The sequence below is a fragment of the Erpetoichthys calabaricus genome, chromosome 2 (assembly GCF_900747795.2).
Source record: "Erpetoichthys calabaricus chromosome 2, fErpCal1.3, whole genome shotgun sequence".
NCBI classification, from domain to species: domain Eukaryota; kingdom Metazoa; phylum Chordata; class Cladistia; order Polypteriformes; family Polypteridae; genus Erpetoichthys; species Erpetoichthys calabaricus.
The window spans coordinates 143,202,164-143,225,263 of NC_041395.2; the positions used below are offsets into that span (position 1 = coordinate 143,202,164).

The 23,100-nt window shown below is 42.9% G+C and overlaps 1 protein-coding gene across 2 annotated transcripts in view; it reads right to left on the bottom strand.

The window, feature by feature from the left end:
- LOC114646412 (inactive N-acetylated-alpha-linked acidic dipeptidase-like protein 2) overlaps positions 1-23,100 on the bottom strand; it is a 1,943,185-nt gene that overhangs the window by 822,881 nt on the left and 1,097,204 nt on the right. For both annotated transcript variants that reach the window (XM_051923949.1, XM_051923950.1), the window contains one exon: positions 1,421-1,571. In XM_051923949.1, the coding sequence (XP_051779909.1) occupies positions 1,421-1,571 (151 nt within the window). The remainder of the gene's footprint in view (positions 1-1,420; positions 1,572-23,100) is intronic.

The window sequence follows — 23,100 nt, forward strand, 5'->3', positions numbered from 1 at the left end:
AGCCCTTTCAGCTCAATACCATTGAAGACATACAGGATACGGCATGACACTTTAGTTGTTTTTATTCAGGTACTGTCAAAGTGACTGAGTCCTTGCCAAACATTGAAAGTAGAGAAACTACTTTGAAAAGGTTGCTCTTTACTGCAGCAGAGAAAAGCACAGATCTAAGTAGCACAGCAGTAAGTGCATGCTAATATATGATTTCTGAAATCAAAATTACACAGAACAATCAAGTGTTAAATATTTTAAATGGCAAAAAAAAAAATGAAAGCAAAAGTTCCAAACATTTTGATATTGATCTGCTAGCAAGACAGTAATTTTGGCGTAGATGAGGATTACTTTGGCTCTTATAATGAACACATTATTAATAAAAATATGGTTTGTAAAATTCTTCTTCTTGGTTATGAATATTAAAACACTATTTGAATTTCTAGGAACACTCTTTTCTTTAATTTGCACATTTTCAATATAACCTACACCATAAAAGTGATCTTGCATTATTGGTTATTGTAGCAGACACCACATAGATATTATCTGCAGTAGAGGTGTTTCAGTTGGCAGTCTAATAGAATTCAGTTTCCAGTGTCAGCCATTTGTGATGACAATGCTGTTGCTACAGTAGGAATCTTTCCTGATATGGTGGTAATTTCTATTTAACATATTCACGAAGAAAAGTATAGAGCATTATATATACAATTCAATACACAACTACACCACTGCCCATTCTTACTCTAAACTTAATTACAGTACACTCACCAAGCAAAAAGAACATGAAAGCCAGCCAAAAAAGGTAACATTTGAACACTTTTTTAACAGCTTTCTTTTGCACAACATCAAAAGTGGTAAAGAAAAAAGGACATTGTGATGAATAGTCCGTGGCACAAAGCAACTTTTAAAATAAATAATCGTGTCAATGGAAGTGCAGGTTCAAACTGGGTGCGTGTGTGTGCAGACACACTTCACTCTGTGGTTAATTGGGGTACTTGGCAGATTGCGCTGCCTACACGTGCAGAGACGGGTAGAAAGATCGTATGCCTCACTTGTACCTCCAAGGTAGCGGCTTGTTGCACCTGCACCCAAATAGAGAGGATAGATAAAAAGGAGCCTGCATGACAGAGAAGGAAAAAAAATAAGGGGAAATGAAACAAAAAGAAAGAAAAGATGGTGGTTAAATAACAGAAAGAAGGGCAACAGTGACAGAGAACCGGTGCAAGACAGGAGGAAGCAGGCAGATGGGAATGGAGGCCAGGGGATGGATCTTGCGGCCAGCACTCAAGAGGCAGCTGAAGGTTGCTCCTGCTGAGCAGACAGAGAGCAGGAGCAACAGCAAAAACTCCGGAGAACTCCCTCAGAGGGAGTCAAAGGGTGGGGTGGTGGGGACATTTAAAACTTTTTAAATGATTATTGTAAACTTACTTACCAATGCTAGGATAGCCTGGTGTAGAAGGATCTCCACCAGGATTGAGTGCAATTCCAAATGATTTGTTCAAGTACATCTGGTCATTTGGCTGGTCACATGGGTCAATATAAGGCAGAACTCCTCCAAATCCTGCTTCTTCTAGCAAGGACAACTGTAAACAAGAATTACACATAAGAAAGTGCTTGCAAATGTGTGCACAATTACAAATTCAACATACAGTAAATACTGTAGGCAGATTACTTTTGCTGATCTCATTTAGGGTTCTATTGAGTATGCATTACAAAAGTTTATTTTAGGGGCACGTGCTAATGACATAAATTATAATTATTACCTTTGCAATTAAATGAAATATGTACTTTGTCTTACCAACTGCATATACTGGATTCTGTATACATATTGCACAGTAGAACCTTCATTTTGCAGGGAAGCACTTAAAAATTGTTAATGTGAAATTGTTCAATGGTGTGTTTGTTGAAAAATTTTAAATTTTGTCTAAAACTGGTTCTTTTTTATTTTTACAATAAAGGCACAGCACACTTATTAAAATGTACCTGTGTCGCTGCTTTTTGTAGTACAGTAAAAGCTGTAAATTACTGATACTCAAATAATAAGGAAGTAAAAATTAAGTAGAGCACATACATAACTTATTTTAAAATAAATGTTACTTCCCAAAAAAACAAAAAACTATCCATCACACCACTAACTATTCAAAAATGTCAAATGTAGAAAAATGAATGAATGAATAAATTGGGGTATTGCAATATTAGGATAAGAAGAGCTGCATGAATATGTAAAAATTAAAGTATATAATAACATCTTCTTTCCTAGGAGCTCTGTTGTCCGGGGCTTTATGCCCCTGGTAGGGCCACTCAAGGCAAACTGGTCCTAGGTGAGGGATGAGACAAAGAGCGGTTAAACAAACCTCCTATGAAGAAAAACAATTTTGGACGGCGTTTTCCCTTGCCCGGACGCGGGTCACCGGGGCCCCACTCTGGAGCCAGGCCTGGAGGTGGGGCTCGATGGCGAGCGCCTGGTGGCCGGGCCTGCACCCATGGGGCTTGGCCGGGCACAGCCCGAAGAGGCAACGTGGGTCCCCCTTCCCATGGGCTCACCACCTATGGGAGGGGCCAAGGAGGTCGGGTGCAGTGTGAGTTGGGTGGTGGCCGAAGGCGGGGACCTTGGCGGTCCGATCCTCGGCTACAGAAACTGGCTCTTGGGACGTAGAATGTCACCTCTCTGAAGGGGAAGGAGCCTGAGCTAGTGCGCGAAGTTGAGAGGTTCCGGCTAGATATAGTCGGACTCACCTCGACGCACAGCTTGGACTCTGGAACCAATCTCCTTGAGAGGGGCTGGACTCTGTACCACTCTGGAGTTGCCCCCGGTGAGAGGCGCCGAGCAGGTGTGGGTATACTTATTGCCCCCCAACTTGGAGCCTGTACATTGGGGTTTACCCCGGTGGACGAGAGGGTAGCCTCCCTTCGCCTTCGGGTGGGGGGACGGGTCCTAACTGTTGTTTGTGCGTATGCACCGAACAGCAGTTCAGAGTACCCACCCTTTTTGGAGTCCCTGGAGGGGGTGCTAGAGGGCATACCTTCTGGGGACTCCCTCGTTCTGCTGGGAGACTTCAATGCTCATGTGGGCAATGACAGTGAGACCTGGAAGGGCGTGATTGGGAGGAATGGCCCCCCCAATCTGAACCCGAGCGGTGTTTTGTTATTGGACTTCTGTGCTCGTCACGGATTGTCCATAACGAACACCATGTTCAAGCATAGGGGTGTTCATATGTGCACTTGGCACCAGGACACCCTAGGCCTCAGTTCGATGATCGACTTTGTGCTCGTGTCGTTGGACTTGCGGCCACATGTCTTGGACACTCGGGTGAAGAGAGGGGCGGAGCTGTCAACTGATCACCACCTGGTGGTGAGTTGGCTTCGATGGTGGGGGAGGATGCCGGTCAGGCGTGGTAGGGCCAAACGTGTTGTGAGGGTCTGCTGGGAACGTCTGGCAGAGCCCCCTGTCAGAAGTAGCTTCAACTCCCACCTCCGGCAGAACTTCGACCACATCCCGAGGGAGGTGGGGGACATTGAGTCCGAATGGGCCATGTTCCGTGCCTCTATTGTTGAGGCAGCTGACCGGAGCTGTGGCCGTAAGGTGGTCGGTGCCTGTCGGCGGCAATCCCCGAACCCGTTGGTGGACACCGGCGGCGAAGGATGCCGTCAAGCTGAAGAAGGAGTCCTACAGGACCCTTTTGTCCTGTGGGACCCCGGAGGCAGCTGATAGGTACCGGCAGGCCAAGCGGAATGCGGCTTTGGTGGTTGCTGAGGCAAAAACTCGGGCGTGGGAGGAGTTTGGGGAGGCCATGGAGAACGACTTTCAGACGGCTTCGAGGAGATTCTGGTCCACCATCCGGCGTCTCAGGAAGGGGAAGCAGTGCAGTGTCAACACTGTATATGGTGGGGATGGTGCGCTGCTGACCTCGACTCGGGACGTTGTGGGTCGGTGGGGGGAATACTTCGAAGACCTCCTCAATCCCATTAACATGCCTTCCAATGAGGAAGCAGAGCCTGGGGACTCAGAGGTGGGCTCCCCCATCTCTGGGACTGAGGTCACCGAGGTGGTCAAAAAACTCCTTGGTGGCAGGGCCCCAGGGGTGGATGAGATACGCCCGGAGTTCCTCAAGGCTCTGGATGTTGTAGGACTGTCTTGGCTGACACGCCTCTGCAACATCGCATGGACATCAGGGACAGTGCCTCTGGATTGGCAGACCGGGGTGGTGGTCCCCCTCTTTAAGAAGGGGGATCGGAGGGTGTGTTCCAACTACAGAGGGATCACACTCCTCAGCCTCCCTGGAAAAGTCTATTCAGGGGTCCTGGAGAGGAGGGTCCGTCGGATAGTCGAGCCTCGGATTCAGGAGGAACAGTGTGGTTTTCGTCCTGGTCGCGGAACAGTGGACCAGCTCTATACCCTTAGCAGGGTCCTGGAGGGTGCATGGGAGTTTGCCCAACCAGTCTACATGTGTTTTGTGGACTTGGAAAAGGCATTCGACCGTGTCCCTCGGGGAATCCTGTGGGGGGTACTCCGAGAGTATGGGGTACCGGCCCCCCTGATAAGGGGTGTTCAGTCCCTGTACGATCGGTGCCAGAGCTTGGTCCGCATTGCCGGCAGTAAGTCGAACCCATTTCCAGTGAGAGTTGGACTCCGCCAGGGCTGCCCTTTGTCACCGATTCTGTTCATAACTTTTATGGACAGAATTTCTAGGCGCAGCCAGGGCGTTGAGAGGGTCCGGTTTGGTGGGCTCAGGATTGGGTCACTGCTTTTTGCAGATGATGTTGTCCTGTTTGCTTCATCAGGCCGTGATCTTCAGCTCTTTTTGGATCGGTTCGCAGCCGAGTGTGAAGCGGCTGGGATGAGAATCAGCACCTCCAAATCCGAGACCATGGTCTTCAGCCGGAAAAGGGTGGAGTGCCTTCTCAGGGTTGGTAGCGAGATCCTGCCCCAAGTGGAGGAGTTCAAGTATCTCGGGGTCTTGTTCACGAGTGAGGGAAGAATGGAGCGTGAGATCGACAGGCGGATCGGTGCGGCATCCGCAGTAATGCGGGCGCTGCATCGGTCTGTCGTGGTGAAAAAGGAGCTGAGCCGCAAGGCGAAGCTCTCAATTTACCAGTCGATCTATGTTCCTACCCTCACCTATGGTCATGAGCTATGGGTAGTGACCGAAAGAACGAGATCGCGAATACAAGCGGCTGAAATGAGTTTCCTCCGCAGGGTGTCTGGGCTTTCCCTTAAAGATAGGGTGAAAAGCTCAGTCATCCGGGAGGGGCTCAGAGTAGAGCCGCTGCTCCTCCGCATCGAGAGGAGTCAGATGAGGTGGCTCGGGCATCTGATCAGGATGCCTCCTGGACGCCTCCCTGGTGAGGTGTTCCGGGCACGTCTAACCGGGAGGAGGCCCCGGGGAAGACCCAGGACACGCTGGAGGGACTATGTCTCTCGACTGGCCTGTGAACGCCTTGGGATTCTCCCGGAAGAGCTAGAAGAAGTGGCCGGGGAGAGGGAAGTCTGGGCATCTCTGCTCAAGCTGCTGCCCCCGCGACCCGACCTCGGATAAGCGGGAGACAATGGATGGATGGATGGATGGATGGATAATAACATCTTAATTTATAATAATGGAAGATTAAGGCATAATTGGGAACATAACCTTAAAGTATTCTTATACAGGTATGTAAACAACAATAAAAGCACTCGCACTAAGTAAAGGTTTTCCATGCTTGATTACAACACTTATTTGCCCTTGAGAGCAATTTGGAACTCGGAAAGCTGGATCTTGCAGAGAGTGGGAGCGCCCTACCAACTGACATGAAGTAATCACCACTTCGCATGAGTGTATCATGGCAGTCACAATCGTAATAGTGATTAATATACTAATAATTATGCAGCCCAACTTATTACCTCACCAACTTACTGAAGTCGACGATACCACGTCTTAAGATGAGTATAGTAGAGTACATACACGAAAGACTCAAGCAATATGGTTGAATTACAATCACTGAATGTGCTTGAGTGAGACCTGGGACATAATTTTTGTAAAAGAGAGAGAAATTGATTATCTACATGTTGTAAGACTTTTAGGGAAGGGGTTGTGTAGACAACTGGCTTATACTGGTAAAGCATTCCCTTTAAGCAAGAACCATGGGTTCAGTGGGGTTCTGTCTGTCTCCAGCATAAATGTGGTGGTATTTTGCCAACAGACCTATTAAATTAATCAGGAAGACTGGCTTAATTATGGGTCATAGCCTGGATTCACTGGAGGCAGAAGCAGAGGTTGTTGAATGAGCTGCTGGCTACAAGGAATGTCTCATATCCTCTGCATGATGCCCTACACCTTTAGCACAAGGCAGATTCTACCACACTGCTTCAGGGAGCCCTACCTGAGGTTTAGCATTTTTTTAGAAATGCTATTTGATTATACAAGATTACATCTAATCAACATTACCTGCATGTTTTCCTAACATTTTAATATATTAATTTTGTTTGTAATTAATATCCATCTAACTGTCTCACTGTTTCATCTTGTGTGTTGGCTTCTGTTAATGCTGAAATTTCAACCGATCTATCTATCTATCTATCTATCTATCTATCTATCTATCTATCTATCTATCTATCTATCTATCTATCTATCTATCTATCTATCTATCTATCTATCTATCTATCTATCTATCCCCTAAAGGTCATGTTTGTGTTAGAAGTAAATGCAAAAATCACTCTAAAAGTAGATGAGCATGAAGTGGGTCAACAAACTAATATTTCATTGTGCTACAGCATGTGCACTATATACACATGAAAATTACCTTGACATTAAAACAATGAATAATTAAAATTCATACAGTTCTACCACTGAGATACTCTGCAATTTTACGTATTTTATGTTATTTGTAGTGTTTATCTGTGTGACCTCCATCTAGGACATGAATGGTACAGGTACTGCTTAAGATGTTAATACAGGCAGCACTTAAAAAACAATACAACACACAAAATGAGATTTACCTGGAACTTTCATGACCCTTACATTTAATCATTACAGAGGTTGAGGCTAAAGTCATATGTGATGGCATGTGTATAAAACTTGTTGAAGGTCAGTCAGACATCCTTGTATAAAAAAATGCTAATCATTGGATTCTGCACACAAACTCAGTTAATGTCACACACTAATAGGACAAATCTTTTTCATTATATGTGGCATTTAAGATTTCACATACTTGGTTTGCACAGTCTTATGTGGATGTCAACTATACAATAAATTGCATCAGTACTTGAAGAGCTATCCGATTGAAGTGGGAGAGCCCATAGCTGTATTCTAGCTTTTTCCCGTCACTGTCACAAACAAAACTCTAATTAGCAGATACTGTTTTAAAGAGGCCAGCATGATGGCTCCACTGGCCACAGCTCCCTGCTCTCCTTTAAGTGACTTTGTCTCCCCATCCAAGGTCTTTCAGAATTTTACCTTTTGTTCCTTGCTCTCTGATTTGCTTTCATAGTACCATAAATAGTCAGTGCAATTTCAATTTGGATTTATGTGGAGTAAAACTGCTTTCCATTTATGTTCTTTCATCTGTCTTTCAACTATACACTCTCTAGGTTTCCTGCCACTCACTGTGCTAAAATGCCTCTTGTACAGATGCTTTTTTCTGAGTGGTTCTTTTCTATTGGACTATACTGTATCAGCCTGCATACTCAGGAGAGCTTAATTGCAAGAAAAATGTTAGTCATATATATTATAAAGAGAAAGAGAGAGAAAGGAGAATCCTGCAAATCCTTAAAGGAAACATAGGAAAATGAGGTTAAGAGAATTGCACGGCTACAAAACAGTCCAGTTTGATATCTTACAAACACTTTAAAAATATTAGATATCCACCCTTCTTTATTTGTTGATTTAAGTTTTTGATCTATACATCACCTTTTGCTATCATATTACATTAATGAATTTACATAAAAAATGTTTAAACTAATCGCTATAAAAATTGCCAAATAAAACACATTATGGACAGTCAGATTACATTGTAAAAAACAAAATAACATTATAAAAAACAATGTATAAAATATAGGTTATTTAGATGCTTGATTGTATTTTACTTATGGAAACCTCAACAACCTCCAAAAAATCATCAAAGTGTACCTGTTAAAATGTATTGCAAAAATATATTTTAACAGGTACATTTTGTTTTTTAAGAATCATCTTAATGGTTCCCCAAAAGCAACTTACTTACTATCACCTTACCTCTTGTAAGTCACATCATTAACATTTTGAAATACACGGTGCCCATCAGTCTGCAGGCATGGAAAAAAATATTTATTCATACTTATTTTTTAATCTTTGTAAGTCCAATATATTTTTGAGTGAAAAAGAACCCATCCAAATCATTCTCTAATAGGAAATCAGGGACAGATTTGCAGATGATGCAAAAATTGGAGCAATGGCAGACACTATGAAGGTAGCAAAAACAATTCAAGAAAATTTGGTCAAGCTTCAGAACACTTGGAAAAGGGAGTATAATGTACAAAGGTGCAAAAAGTTACATGTAGCTAAAAGTAACATCACAATATGGGAGACACTGTCCTAAAGAAATAAGCTTCTGAAAAGGATTCGGGGGTTTATGTTGACACATCATTTTCATCATCTAAGCAATGCGCAGAAGCAATTGAAAGGGCAAATAAAATGTTAGGTTATATCACAAAAGATGCTGATTATAAATCATGGGATCTTATTCTCAAACTATATAATGCACTAGTGAGACCACATCTGGAATATTGTACGCAGTTCTGGTGATAATGCTACAAGAAAGACAGAGAGCAACCAAGTGCATCCTAGGGCTTAAAGTCATGTCTTATTTCAACTGAATCAGAGAAGTAAACCTGCTTATTTTCAAACACAGAAGACTGTGTGGGACCCTAGTCCAGGTCTTCAAAATTCTCAAAGACATTTGTAAAGTAGAATCAGTAGATTTCTTTCACACATAATCAAAGACACCAGTAGAAGTGCACTTAGGACTGAATCCATGAAGCACTCCTTTGCGCAGAGTAGTGCGAATCTGAAACAATCGACCAAGACATATAGTTGAATCAGAAACCTTCTCAACATTTAAGATAGGATAGGATATTGCAACAGCATAGCTATTAGCTAAACAAACGAAGCTGATGGACTTGTTTGCCAAATTTTCCTAGTTCTTATGACAGAAGATCATGACTGAATTTAACAGATTACATTCAAACCGCAGCTATTTTTCATTATGAGACACCTTGTATATTGTATAGTATATTACAAATTAAAAAACATAGTTGAATTTATCTTACATTTTATTATAATATAACATTCTCAAAACCCCTTAATCTAATTTAGGGTTCTGGGGAGAAAGTCTGTCAGACAGAAGATAAGAGCCAACCCTGGATAAAGCACAACTCCATTGTAGAGCCCACTGCCACACACTTTTACACAGAGACATACAGAATCAACAGTTGGCTAACTTGCAGATGTTTGGGAAGTGGGGAGAAAACCTGCAGTACACCCACACAATGTGCAGACTTCAGTAACTCAACATCTGTTGGGCAGCAGCCATAACTGCAACGCAAACATGACACCCTAACATATCATAATTCATATTACTAATGTTATAATTTTATTTGTCATAACAGAATCCTAAAATTAAATGTAACCCTTTGTAAAGAGGAATATCAAAGATTCATTTGCAATATACTGCTAACGGGAAGCAGTACTTACAACTTTCATTAGAGCCAATAAAACTTGAGATAATAGTAAATAAAAAACCAAACACTGGTAACAAGACTACAAGTTAACTTTATTTTCTGCATCACCAGTACTCACTTGTGTATATTTTGCACCAAACTTCGTGGGATTTGCTTACAAAAATATAAACAAGAATTACCAATAGACTAGGAAATTTGATATTAAGTGAACATCATTTGTAAACTATGAAATTGTATACTTTTCTTTACAGTTCCAGTTTAAAAAACTTTGATTTTTCACACCCAAGAAATTATTAGAGACACAGTAAATTATACACACTGTTGTTCAGTTTTCGGAAATGACTTGAGTACAAAGTTAGGTAAATATAATTAAAGATTAACTAAATATAAATATTTCTATTGAACTGTAGAGTATGGGTGGCACAGTGGCGTTGTGTACTGCTTCTAAAATCATTGGTCACGAAGTTCCCAGTGTGTACTCACAGACTGAAACATTAACATTAAAACTGCCTATTATTTCTTCAATAATAAACCATTACATCCTTTGTTCTTACTTACGATACATCTTGATAACACTTCCCTAATGCTCTACCTCCAAAAAGCATAGATAGCCAATACAGCTTGAGTGAATATAAGAATAAATAATTTCTTGGAACATAGCATATATTGATAGCCAATACAGTTTGAGAGAATATAAGAATAAATAATTTCTTGGCACATAGCATATATTGTTTGCATATATTTCCACTTTAAAGGTCGGTATAATAAAAAAAAAAAATTGTAGCTTTGTGGCTGGGGAAAATATGCCTCAGTATTTTAGTGAAAAGCCATATAATACATTTTATTGAACTGGGAACATAAAACAACAAATGAAGTGAAAACCTTCTATTGGCAAAAATAGTTTAATAATTTGCAACCACACTCCCATATTTCTTTTGATATGTGAACATTTGTAAATGACAAGTGTCATGTATGCTTATTACAAAACAGTCCACATCAGCAGTCAGAACAGATTTATGGCATCTTATTGGTGACTCTTTATGGTTTTCTTTTGTTTATTTTGTGTATACCAAGAAGAAACCCAGAAGAAACCAAAGAGATAATGTGACACGAGGGACTTTCCAAAGTTGTGATTTAGGTCAGCATAAAACTACTTCATTATTTAATTCTAAAACGTTAAACAACACTACTCAATCAGCTGGAACCCTACAATATTTGTCAGGGTCTCCTATTTTCCCGTACTGATCTTTTGTTACCATGTCTATAGCCTCCTGCAAATTTTCCTGGATATCACCCATGGTAGCAAATCATCTAGTCTGAAACTTACTTTTAGGAATAAAACGAAGTCACAGAGAGTGAGATCTAGCAAATTCGGGGAGTGCAAGGCAGCAGCTGCATTTTTTCTGGTCAAAACAATCACAACACGGTGTGTGCAGTTGTGCTGTCATGATGCTGTAGTATGTGCAGGTGCATTGTTATGGTGCAAAATGCAGTTTTGTGCTTAGACGCTTTCTTCCTGATGCTTCTCTGCAGATGGCTCAACAGTTCAGTATAAACATTGTCAAGAAATGTGATCATCAGTGTTTTCGGGTTCAATATGACATGAAGTGTTTTTGTCAGCCTTTCAGAGCAAAAAAGTTCTTAAGTCACAGATGTAATTGTAGATTAGTTGTCAGAAATACACAGTCAGTCAAATCAGCATGATGTCACTCAGTGGGTTGATTAAAAAGACTGTAGGCTTATGATACGTAGCAGCAGAGTCAAAAACTATACCTTGCTCCCGTGCTATTTTCCGATTCTGGGAATTTTTCAGTCTCTCCTCATATAGTGAAATAACTGTGGTACCAACACTTTTAAGATTCATCCATCCATCCATCCATTCTCTTCCGCTTATCCGAGGTCGGGTCGTGGGGGCAGCAGCTTGAGCAGAGATGCCCAAACTTCCCTCTCCCTGGCCACTTCTTCTAGCTCTTCCGGGGGAATCCCGAGGCGTTCCCAGGCCAGCCGAGAGACATAGTCCCTCCAGCGTGTCCTGGGTCTTTCTCTGGGCCTCCTTCTGGTTAGATGTGCAAGGAACACCTCACCAGGGAGGCGTCCAGGAGGCATCCTGATCAGATGCCCGAGCCACCTCATCTGACTCCTCTCGATGCGGAGGAGCAGCGGCTCTACTCTGAGCCCCTGCCGGATGACTGAGCTTCTCACCCTATCTTTAAGGGAAATCCCAGACACCCTATGGAGGAAACTCATTTCAGCCGCTTGTATTCGCAATCTCGTTCTTTCGGTCACTACCCATAGCTCATGACCATAGGTGAGGGTAGGAACATAGATCGACTGGTAAATTGAGAGCTTCACCTTGCGGCTCAGCTCCTTTTTCACCACGACAGACCGATGCAGAGGCCGCATTACTGCGGATGCCACACCGATCCGACTGTCGATCTCACACTCCATTCTTCCCTCACTCGTGAACAAGATCCCGAGATACATGAACTCCTCCACTTGGGGCAGGATCTTGCTACCAACCCTGAGAAGGCACTCCACCCTTTTCCGGCTGAGGACCATGGTCTCAGATTTGGAGGTGCTGATTCCCATCCCAGCCGCTTCACACTCAGCTGCGAACCGATCCAGAGAGAGCTGAAGGTCACGGCCTGATGAAGCAAACAGGACAACATCATCTGCAAAAAGCAGTGACCCAATCCTGAATCCACCAAACCGGTCCCCCTCAACGCCCTGGCTGCGCCTAGAAATTCTGTCCATAAAAGTTATGAACAGAATTGGTGACAAAGGGCAGCCCTGGCGGAGTCCAACTCTCACTGGAAACGGGTTCGACTTACTGCCAGCAATGCGGACCAAGCTCTGGCACCGATCGTACAGGGACCGAACAGCCCTTATCAGGAGGTCCGGTACCCCATACTCTTGGAGTACCCCCCACAGGATTCCCCGAGGGACACGGTCGAATGCCTTTTCCAAGTCCACAAAACACATGTAGACTGGTTGGGCAAACTCCCATGCACCCTCCAGGACCCTGCTAAGGGTGTAGAGCTGGTCCACTGTTCCGCGACCAGGACGAAAACCACACTGTTCCTCCTGAATCCGAGGCTCGACTATCCGATGGACCCTCCTCTCCAGAACCCCCGAATAGACTTTTCCAGGGAGGCTGAGAAGTGTGATCCCTCTGTAATTGGAACACACCCTCCGGTCCCACTTCTTAAAGAGGGGGACCACCACCCCAGTCTGCCAATCCAGAGGCACTGTCCCTGATGTCCATGCGATGTTGCAGAGATGTGTCAACCAAGACAGCCCTACAACATCCAGAGCCTTGAGGAACTCCAGGCGTATCTCATCCACCCCCGGGGCCCTGCCACCAAGGAGTTTTTTAACCACCTCGGTGACCTCAGTCCCAGAGATGGAGGAGCCCACCTCCGAGTCCCCAGGCTCTGCTTCATCATTGGAAGACATGTTAGTGGGATTGAGGAGGTCTTCGAAGTACTCCCCCCACCGACCCACAACATTCCGAGTCGAGGTCAGCAGCGCACCACCCCCACCATATATATTGTTGACACTGCACTGCTTCCCCCTCCTGAGACGCCGGACGGTGGACCAGAATCTCCTCGAAGCCGTCCGAAAGTTGTTCTCCATGGCCCCTCCAAACTCCTCCCACGCCCGAGTTCTTGCCTCAGCAACCACCATTTGCTGCATTCCGCTTGGCCTGCCGGTACCTATCAGCTGCCTCCAGAGTCCCGCAGGACAAAAGGGTCCTGTAGGACTCCTTCTTCAGCTTGACGGCATCCCTCACCGCCGGTATCCACCAACGGGTTCGGGGATTGCCGCCACTACAGGCACCGACCACCTTACGGCCACAGCTCCAGTCACCCGCCTCAATAATAGAGGCACGGAACATGGCCCATTCGGACTCATTATCCCCTACCTCCCTAGAGATGTGGTCGAAGTTCTGCCGGAGGTAGAAGTTGAAGCTACATCTGACAGGGGGCTCTGCCAGACGTTCCCAGCAGACCCTCACAACACGTTTGGGCCTACCAGGCCTGACCGGCATCCTCCCCCACCATCAAAGCCAACTCACCACCAGGTGGTGATCAGTTGACAGCTCCACCCCTCTCTTCACCCGAGTGTCCAAGACATGTGGCTGCAAGTCCAACGACACAACCACAAAGTCGATCATCGAACTGAGGCCTAGGGTGTCCTGGTGCCAAGTGCACATATGAACACCCTTATGCTTGAACATGGTGTTTGTTATGGACAATCCGTGACGAGCACAGAAGTCAATAACAAAACAACACTCGGGTTCAGGATCGGGGGGGGGGGCATTCCTCCCAATCACACCCTTCCAGGTCTCACTGTCATTGCCCACGTGAGTACGAGGGAGTCCCCAGAAGGTATGCCCTCTAGCACCCCCTCCAGGGACTCCAAAAAGGGTGGGTACTCCGAACTGCTGTTCGGTGCATACACACAAACAACAGTTAGGACCCATCCCCCCACCCGAAGGCGGAGGGAGGCTACCCTCTCGTCCACCGGGGTAAACTCCAATGAACAGGCTCCAAGTCGGAGGGCAATAAGTATACCCACACCCGCTCGGCGCCTCTCACCGGGGGCAACTCCAGAGTGGTAGATAGTCCAGCCCCTCTCAAGGAGATTGGTTCCAGAGTCCAAGCTGTGCGTCGAGGTGAGTCCGACTATATCTAGCCGGAACCTCTCTACCTCGCGCACTAGCTCAGGCTCCTTCCCCTTCAGAGAGGTGACATTCCACGTCCCAAGAGCCAGCTTCTGTAGCTGAGGATCGGACCGCCAAGGTCCCCGCCTTCGGCCACCACCCAACTCACACTGCACCTGACCTCCTTGGCCCGTCCCATAGGTAGTGAGCCCATGGGAAGGGGGACCCAAGTTGCCTCTTCTGGCTTTGCCCGGCCGAGCCCCATGGGTGCAGGCCTGGCCACCAGGCACTCGCCATCAAGCCCCACCTCCAGGCCTGGCTTCAGAGGGGGGCCCCGGTGACCCGCGTCTGGGCAAGGGAAAAGGCCGTCCAAAGTATTCATTCATCATAGAAGGTTTGTTTAACCGCTCTTTGTCTCATCCCTCACCTAGGACCAGTTTGCCTTGGGTGGCCCTACCAGGGGCATAAAGCCCCAGACAACAGAGCTCCTAGGATCATTGGGACACGCAAACCCCTCCACTACGATAAGGTGGCGGTTAAAGGAGGGGTTTTAAGATTTGTTATTTATATTCTCCGTCACAGGAAATGAAACATTGTGATTAATTATAAGTGTGACATCTTGTTCTGTGATTATTGTGATTATTTTCTAGTTTCTAGTCTGCAGAAGAAAAACAGCAATTCACATCTGGGAAGTAATGTTCGGTAATGTCAACAATAGCTACTTGAGAAGATTTGTTGAAGCAAATGCGAACTGGAGTTGATATGCAGCAATTCACACCTGGGTACCAACGTTCAGTGTTACTTGTGGTGGTAATAGGGTGTCTTAAGTATAAAAAAAAAGAAAGATATAATTCATAATATTTTTAATAGAATTTCAGAGTTACAACAACATGGGCATTTGCAGTGTAGGAAAAGTCAGGGAAGGACAAGAGGATGACACAGAAGCTGATAAAATAATGAATGATCTTTTTGACATGCCCAGCTAGGTCATTCCCACTCACTCTCCTTCACCCTTGTAAACACTTCAGGTCAATCAACACCAGAACTACTAAATTTCACAAAAGTACTAATCCAAAAACTATGAAATACATAAACTTAACATCTTGAGTTGTCCACAATAATTTAATGAATATGTCTTTGGCCTGCCTTTAAGTTTTGTGGGCTTTTGGGAATCATACTTACTGTTACCCTTAACCCAGCCACAGGGGATGCACAAACCAGTGTGTTTCTTTGTGCTGGCCCCAAGCCCGGAAAAATGGGGAGGGTTACATCGGGAAGGGCATCCAGTGTAAAATTTTACCATTTCAATATGTGGACAACACTACAAATTTCCATACCGGATCGGTCGAGCCCCGGGTTAACAACGACCACCACCAGTACGGTTAGCCAACAGGGTGCTGGAAGAAATTAAGCTACTGTTGGCTGAAGAAGAAGAATAAGAAGGAGAAGAAGAGGGGGAGATGTGTCCGGGGGCAGGAGGAGAGGAGGAAGGTAAAGATAGTGGCACTGAGGGTAGAAACTTTGAATGTTGGCAGTATGACTGGTAAGGGGAGAGTTAGCAGATATGATGGAGAGAAGGAAGGTTGATATATTGTGTGTGCAAGAGACTAAATGGAAGGGGAGTAAGGCCAGGTGAATCGGAGGTGGATTCAAATTGTTATATCATGGTGTGGATAGGAGGAGAAATGAAGTAGGGGTTATTCTGAAGGAACAGTATGTCAAGAGTGTTTTGGAGGTGAAAAGAGTGTCGGATTATGAAGCTGGAAATTGGAGGTGTGATGATGGATGTTGTTAGTGCATATGCCCTGCAAGTTGGGTGTGCAATGGATGAGAAAGAAGAATTTTGGAATGAGTTGGATGAAATGATGAACAGTGTACCCAAGGGACAGCAAGTGGTGATTGGAGCGGATTTCAATGGACATGTTGATGAAGGGAACAGAGGAGACGAGGAGGTGATGGGTAGGTATGGTGTCAAGGAGAGGAATGAAGAAGGTCAGAGGATAGTGGATTTTGCCAAAAAGATGGACATGGCAGTGGTGAATACGCATTATAAGAAGAGGGAGGAACATAGGGTTATGTACAAGAGTGGAGGAAGATGCACACAGGTAGATTACATCCTATGTAGAAGAATCAATCTGAAGGAGACTGAAGACTGTAAAGTGGTGGCAGGGGAAAGTGTAGTTAAGCAGCATAGGATGGTGGTCTGTAGGATGATGTTGGAGATCAAAAAGAGGAAGAGAGTGAGGGCAGAGCCAAGGATCAAATGGTGGAATCTGAAAGAGGAAGACTGCAAGGTTGAGTTTAGGGAGAAGGTGAGACAGGCACTGGGTGGTAGTGAAGAGTTCCCTGACAGTTGGGAAACTACAGCAGAAGTAGTAAGGGTGACAGCAAGAATGGTGCTTGGCGTGACATCTGGACAGAGGAAGGAAGAAAAGGAAACCTGGTGGTGGAATGGGGAAGTACAGGAGAGTATACAGAGGAAGAGGATGGCAAAGAAGAACTAGGATAGTCAGAGAGATGCAGAAAGTAGACAAGAGTACAAGGAGATAAGGCGCAAGGTGAAGAGAGAGGTGGCGAAGGCTAAAGAAAAAGCGTATGATGAGATGTATGAGAGGTTGGACACTAAGGAGGGAGAAAAGGACCTGTACCGATTGGCTAGACAGAAGGACAGAGCTGGGAAAGATGTGCAGCAGGTTAAGGTAATAAAGGATAAAGATGGAAACGTACTCACAAGCGAGGAGAGTGTGTTGAGCAGATGGAAAGAGTACTTTGAGAGGCTGATGAATGAAGAGAACGAGAGAGAGGAGAGGTTAGATGATGTGGAGATAGTGAATCAGGAAGTGCAATGGATTAACAAGGAGGAAGTAAGGACAGCTATGAAGAGGATGAAGAATGGAAAAGCCGTTGGTCCAGATGACATACCTGTGGAAGCATGGAGGTGTTTAAGAGAGATGGAAGTGGGGTTTTTAACCAGATTGCTTAATAGAAAGTGAGAGGATGCCTGAGGAGTGGAGAAGAAGTGCATTGGTACCGATATTTAAGAATAAGGGGGATGTGCAGGACTGTAGTAATTATGGGGGGATAACATTGATAAGCCCACAGCATGAAGTTATGGGAAAGAGTAGTGGAAGCTAGACTAAGAAGGGAGGTGATGATTAGTGAGCAGCAGTATGGTTTCATGCCAACAAAAGAGAAGCACAGATGCAATGTTTGCTCTGAGGGTGTTGACGGAGAAGTATAGAGAAGGCCAGAAGGAGTTGCATTACGACTTTGTAGACCTGGAGAAAGCATATGACAGGGTGCCTCGAGAGGAATTGTGGTATTGTATGAGGAAGTCGGGAGTGGCAGAGAAGTATGTAAGAGTTGTACAGGATATGTACGAGGGAAGTGTGACCGTGGTGAGGTCTGCGATAGGAGTGATGGATGCATTCAAGGTGGAGGTGGAATTACATCAGGGATCAGCTCTGAGCCCTTTCTTATTTGCAATGGTGATGGACAGGTTGACAGATGAAATTAGACAGAAGTCCCTGTGGACTATGATGTTTGCTGATGACATTGTGATCTGTAGCGATAGTAGGGAGCAGGCTGAGGAGACCTTGGAAAGGTGGAGATATGCTCTAGAGAGGAAAGCAATGAAGGTCAGTAGGAACAAGACAGAATACATGTGTGTAAATGAGAGGGAGGTCAGTGGAATGGTGAGGATGCAAGGAGTAGAGTTGGCGAAGGTGGACGAGTTTAAATACTTGGGATCAACAGTACAGAGTAATGGGGATTGTGGATTAGAGGTGAAAAACAGAGTGCAGGCAGGGTGGAATGGGTTGTGAGTGTCAGGAGTGATTTGTGACAGACGGATATCAGCAAGAGTGAAAGGGAAGGTCTACAGGATAGTAGTAAGACCAGCTATGTTATATGGGTTGGAGACGGTGGCATTGACCAGAAAGCAGGAGACAGAGTGGGAGGTAGCAGAGTTAAAGATGCTAAGATTTGCACTGGGTGTGACGAGGATGGACAGGATTAGAAATGAATACATTAGAGGGTCAGCTCAAGTTGTACGGTTGGTAGACAAAGTCAGAGAGGCGAGATTGCGCTGGTGCAGAGAAGAGATGCTGAGTATATTGGGAGAAGGATGCTAAGGATAAAGCTGCCAGGCAAGAGAAAAAAAGGAAGGCCTAAGAGAAGGTTTATGGATGTGGTGAGAGAGGACATGCAGGTGATGGGAGTAACAGAACAAGATGCAAAGAGCAGAAAGATATGGAAGAAGATGATCCGCTGTGGCGACCCCTAATGGGAGCAGCCGAAAGAAGAAGAAGAAGACTTACTGTTACCCTTATCTTGAATGTTTGTACTGATGTTTTATTTGAATAAATTTCAACATATCTAGTTCAAAGCAACTGCTGTATTTACCTCGACAGCAGCCATACCTTGTCACAAATCAACTTTATTTTACTATGTTTTAGAACAGAGCAATATAGAGATGAATTAATTGAAGGTTTATTATGATGCACACATTCAATAGCCTCATATGCTATCACGGTCATATTTATTTATGATGCTTGATGTGGGAAGGTCAGGTCACTCCACATTTTTTAAACTTATACATAGCACATTCCAGGCATCAAATATGCAAAGGTAAGCAGCCTATGAGGAGGTCAGTTTTGCAGCAAGTACTGCACATAAACACAGGAATGACAGGTATGCCATTTGATGGACACAAAACATATGCCACTGGTAAGCTTAGAAAAGATGGCATGTAACTGAAAAGCCTGACTGATGTATTTTGACAGGCATTAAATATATTAAACCAAAATATATCGTAGGTGGAAAAATGAACAAAACAAACAAATGAACATGTGCCTTATGCACTTCTAAAAGGTAAATATAATAATTAAAGGAATGGTGCAAGACACTATCATAAAACACTGAATGGCTGACAAATGCTTGATTTTAGTAAAAGATTCCAGTGCTGGAAGGAGTTTCAAACCAGTGCTGTGTATCCAGAAATGTAAAAGAGTAAGAGTAATGCTGCAGGAGTCTGGGCACAAGCTAAGAAATATGCAGCTCGATACTATTGATCAAACTAAAGCAACAGACCAACTGACACAGCGCATTACATTGTTTTATTAATGAACTGGTGCCACTTTTTTTAGAGCTACTAAATTGGTTTGGAATTTTTGATCCTGTTAAAGTTGTCTAATAGGTCCTTTTTATCAGCTGAGCTTCCTTTAGGAAGAATTGAATTAATCAATAGCTAATAAACTGGGACATAACAAATTGATGAAATAATATTTAGGACCTTAAGATGATACTAAAATCAGTTTCATCAATAAACAGTGCAAGTGAAAACAAATATACAAAAAAAAAATGAATAGCATTACTGAAAATAGAAATACAAATGATATGACTTGATGCTATAGATTTACATTTTTATTTTTATTTTTGTGACACTGTTTCAGCTCTAAAATTATTATAACAACCTTCAACAATTTCCAATGTCACATAGCAAAACAAGTTTCAGATACTACTTTTGCGGTTGTAATGCTTATTTTTCATATAATATACTATGCTACAGTGTATACCTGGCAAAATTAAAAATGAAATATGAAAGATGAAATATTTAAATAAACATATGCTTAGTACTGCAGTGCAGTCAGTAGTACTCTTCTCTCCCAGTTCCTTGGCCCCAGTTTGCTTCCCTAAATAAGTACGTGTGTCCAATCCATACTGGACTAAGATCCATAAAGGATTAAGAGTTATGATGGCTCAGTATGTGAGATTTTTGAATAATTACAATCTTTAATTCATATGCTAATTTCAAGTTAATTTTCCATTTTGAAAATATCTGCAGTGTTCCAAGTCACTCTTTGCAAAGGGCACTATATAAAAATAAATTAGCCAGATTTGCACAAATGAGTTTTTGCTAGTTACTTCACCTTTAGTCTAGGTAGTCCAAATTAAAGTCTAAAGGCTCCAAATATTGTGTAGGCTCAGAGTAAGTGACAAAGGAGTCTTACTTGAGAACAGAAGCTGCTGTGTATGCATTGCTATCAGAACAGGTTCCGGCTCACAGTGATTCTACAATTGAAACAGCCTCAGAAAATTGAATAAAAAATGAAAACTTGTTATGCAGTAATTAGTCATTCTTGTCATTCCACAAACCTACAGTTGGATTAAACAAGTTCAAGAACATAGATGGATTGTTTCATTTTATATCTGTATACATTACACTACTTTAGGAATCGAAGCTCAGTCTTCTTATTCCATAGTGCACACAACAAAGTTATAATTAAAAGGATCAGAAAATCATAAAAATCACCACTATCACAAAATATGTTGTTGTTTTACTAATGAGAGTATCTTGTAAAATAATTGTCTTTTAGCAACATGCTCTGTTTAGACAGTTCGGATGGAGTTCAGAATTACCCCCTCTGAGTTCTGTCGGCAATTAATAGTACATAGACTGTCATTAATATCACTGAGCTAAGTGCTAATCAAGGTGCCCTGTCAAAATACCAAATGGGTGATTGTAACATAACAGCCTATTAAACTTGCAGCAATATGATATTTTAAAATGCAAGCACAGTGCTCTGTCTACACTCCTGCCCTGAGTGACTTATAAATACTCATCAAATGGTAAACAAAATTCTGCTGACCACAGTGCATTTAGAATTTAGATCCAATTTAATATAACTGATGCAAATGTTAAATAAGACTCTGTGGCAGCTTTTTTTCTCCAGGAATTAATGCAGATATGTGGCATTACATGACAGAAGTGAACAAAAGTGAATTTCAACTTTTGAATTGAAGAAAGGGCTCCTGAGCAATGGATGATGGGGGAGGTAGGCCTTCAATTCAAAAACTCACATTTGCTTGAATGCATTTCACTTTCGTGCACTATTCTCATTTTCCATGTTTAGCAAGATTTTAGCAAAAATAAATGTTTTGGACATTGGGAACATACAGCTGGATAAGTGACGTTTATTATGCAACATGAGTAACGTGCGACTTCCATCATGAATGTTTTAATATTTTAATATTGTTTCTTCCACTAGCCACTATTAAAGTCCACTGCATTGGAAATGTTATCTCTGTTCTTCATGAAAATATGAGAATAAAAGCTTTTCACAGCAGTCATTACAAACAACACAGTTAAAAATATGTATATTTTCAATCAATCATATTATCATTTTTTGGTGGAATATTCCTTTAAGCATAACCTCATGAGGTGGTGAGGAAAAAAAACAATCACCCACTTACTCTTTTTCCTACTGACTCTTTGAATTTCAAGTAGTCAAACTGTTATACCGTGCCAATCAAGATATAAGTTATGGAAAGTTCATTAAAAAAAAAAACATTTTTTTCACAGTCATACAATATAAAAAAGTTTCATTTTAACAAAATAATGTAACAAATTATCCATCCATCCATCCATTTTCCAACCCGCTGAATCCGAACACAGGGTCACGGGGGTCTGCTGGAGCCAATCCCAGCCAACACAGGGCACAAGGCAGGAACCAATCCTGGGCAGGGTGCCAACCCACCGCAGGTAACAAATTATTTCTTGCTTAATATGACCAAACAATATCCAATTACTTCATTAAATCTACAAACTCTAGGATTACAATTGCAAGAATGCTTTGGCTTTTACATCGATTAGAAAAAGTGCTTTCAGATTACTTACAGCAATTTTGGTTCATTCACATAAGCAGGACAATGTTATGCTGCTGTCTCACAGCTCCAAAGACTGGTTTAAATTCGAATATGTGCCAAATCATTGCCTGTTTAGAGTTTGCACGCTCTTACATTATTCACATATCTTTTGTAATTTATTCTGGCTTCTTACTAAAACCCAAATAAATGCATTTTAGGTGAAGTTCTGGCCTATTTGAGTATGTTCTGATATAGATAATTGTCATTATCTCAAGTATTGGTTGCTGCCTTATGGTAGATGCTGCCAGTTCCCTGTAATCCGTTCTGAATTTTAAATCACAACTGTGATACAATCACTTTCATTGTACACAATCTGCAGTGATCCTGAGTTTAATTAAAAAAATAAGACTACTTTCTGTGATTGTGCTGCCATATTTTAGTAGTAACCCTGTTATTCACCATCACGTGGAATAACCAGAGCCAAGCTGATGGCACATGGAAGAACTCTAAAACTTGTGCAATCATTATAGCAGGAGTAAGTAGCCGATATTTGCTTACTTACCTACATTGAACATATGGAGAAAATGATTGCAATGCTAATTTTTTATTTTAGTACACTTATCTGTTTTTACATATTTTCTTAACATTGTTTTATGCGGCAGAAGGCAACTGTTTCTTCCAGCTTCCTTCATACTTTCCTATATGCAATGCTTTGTTATGTAACAAAGCCTTGATATTATGCTGAACACTGTTAACAGCTGCTTGTACTTTTCCTAGGGCCTGATGCTGCTCTTATTTTATCAGGAATTTAAAGCAAGTATTGGACAAAACAAGACAAGTCCAAACATTTAGAGTCATCATTGCTTTTTTTTTCCTTTGGTTATATTCTTGAATAAAAGTACATGTGTTTATTTGATATTTGGACTAAAAGTTTCTGCTTTAGGTATGTGTTCAGCATTTCTTGCATTTCCTTTCATTCTACACTTACCCATGAAATGCATGTATTCCAAATAACGATATACTGTATTATTTACCCTATACAACTCCAGGCACCTCACCTCACATGCAGATAAGGAGCCTTGGCTTGAGCTGGGAGAACGTTTTGCCCAAT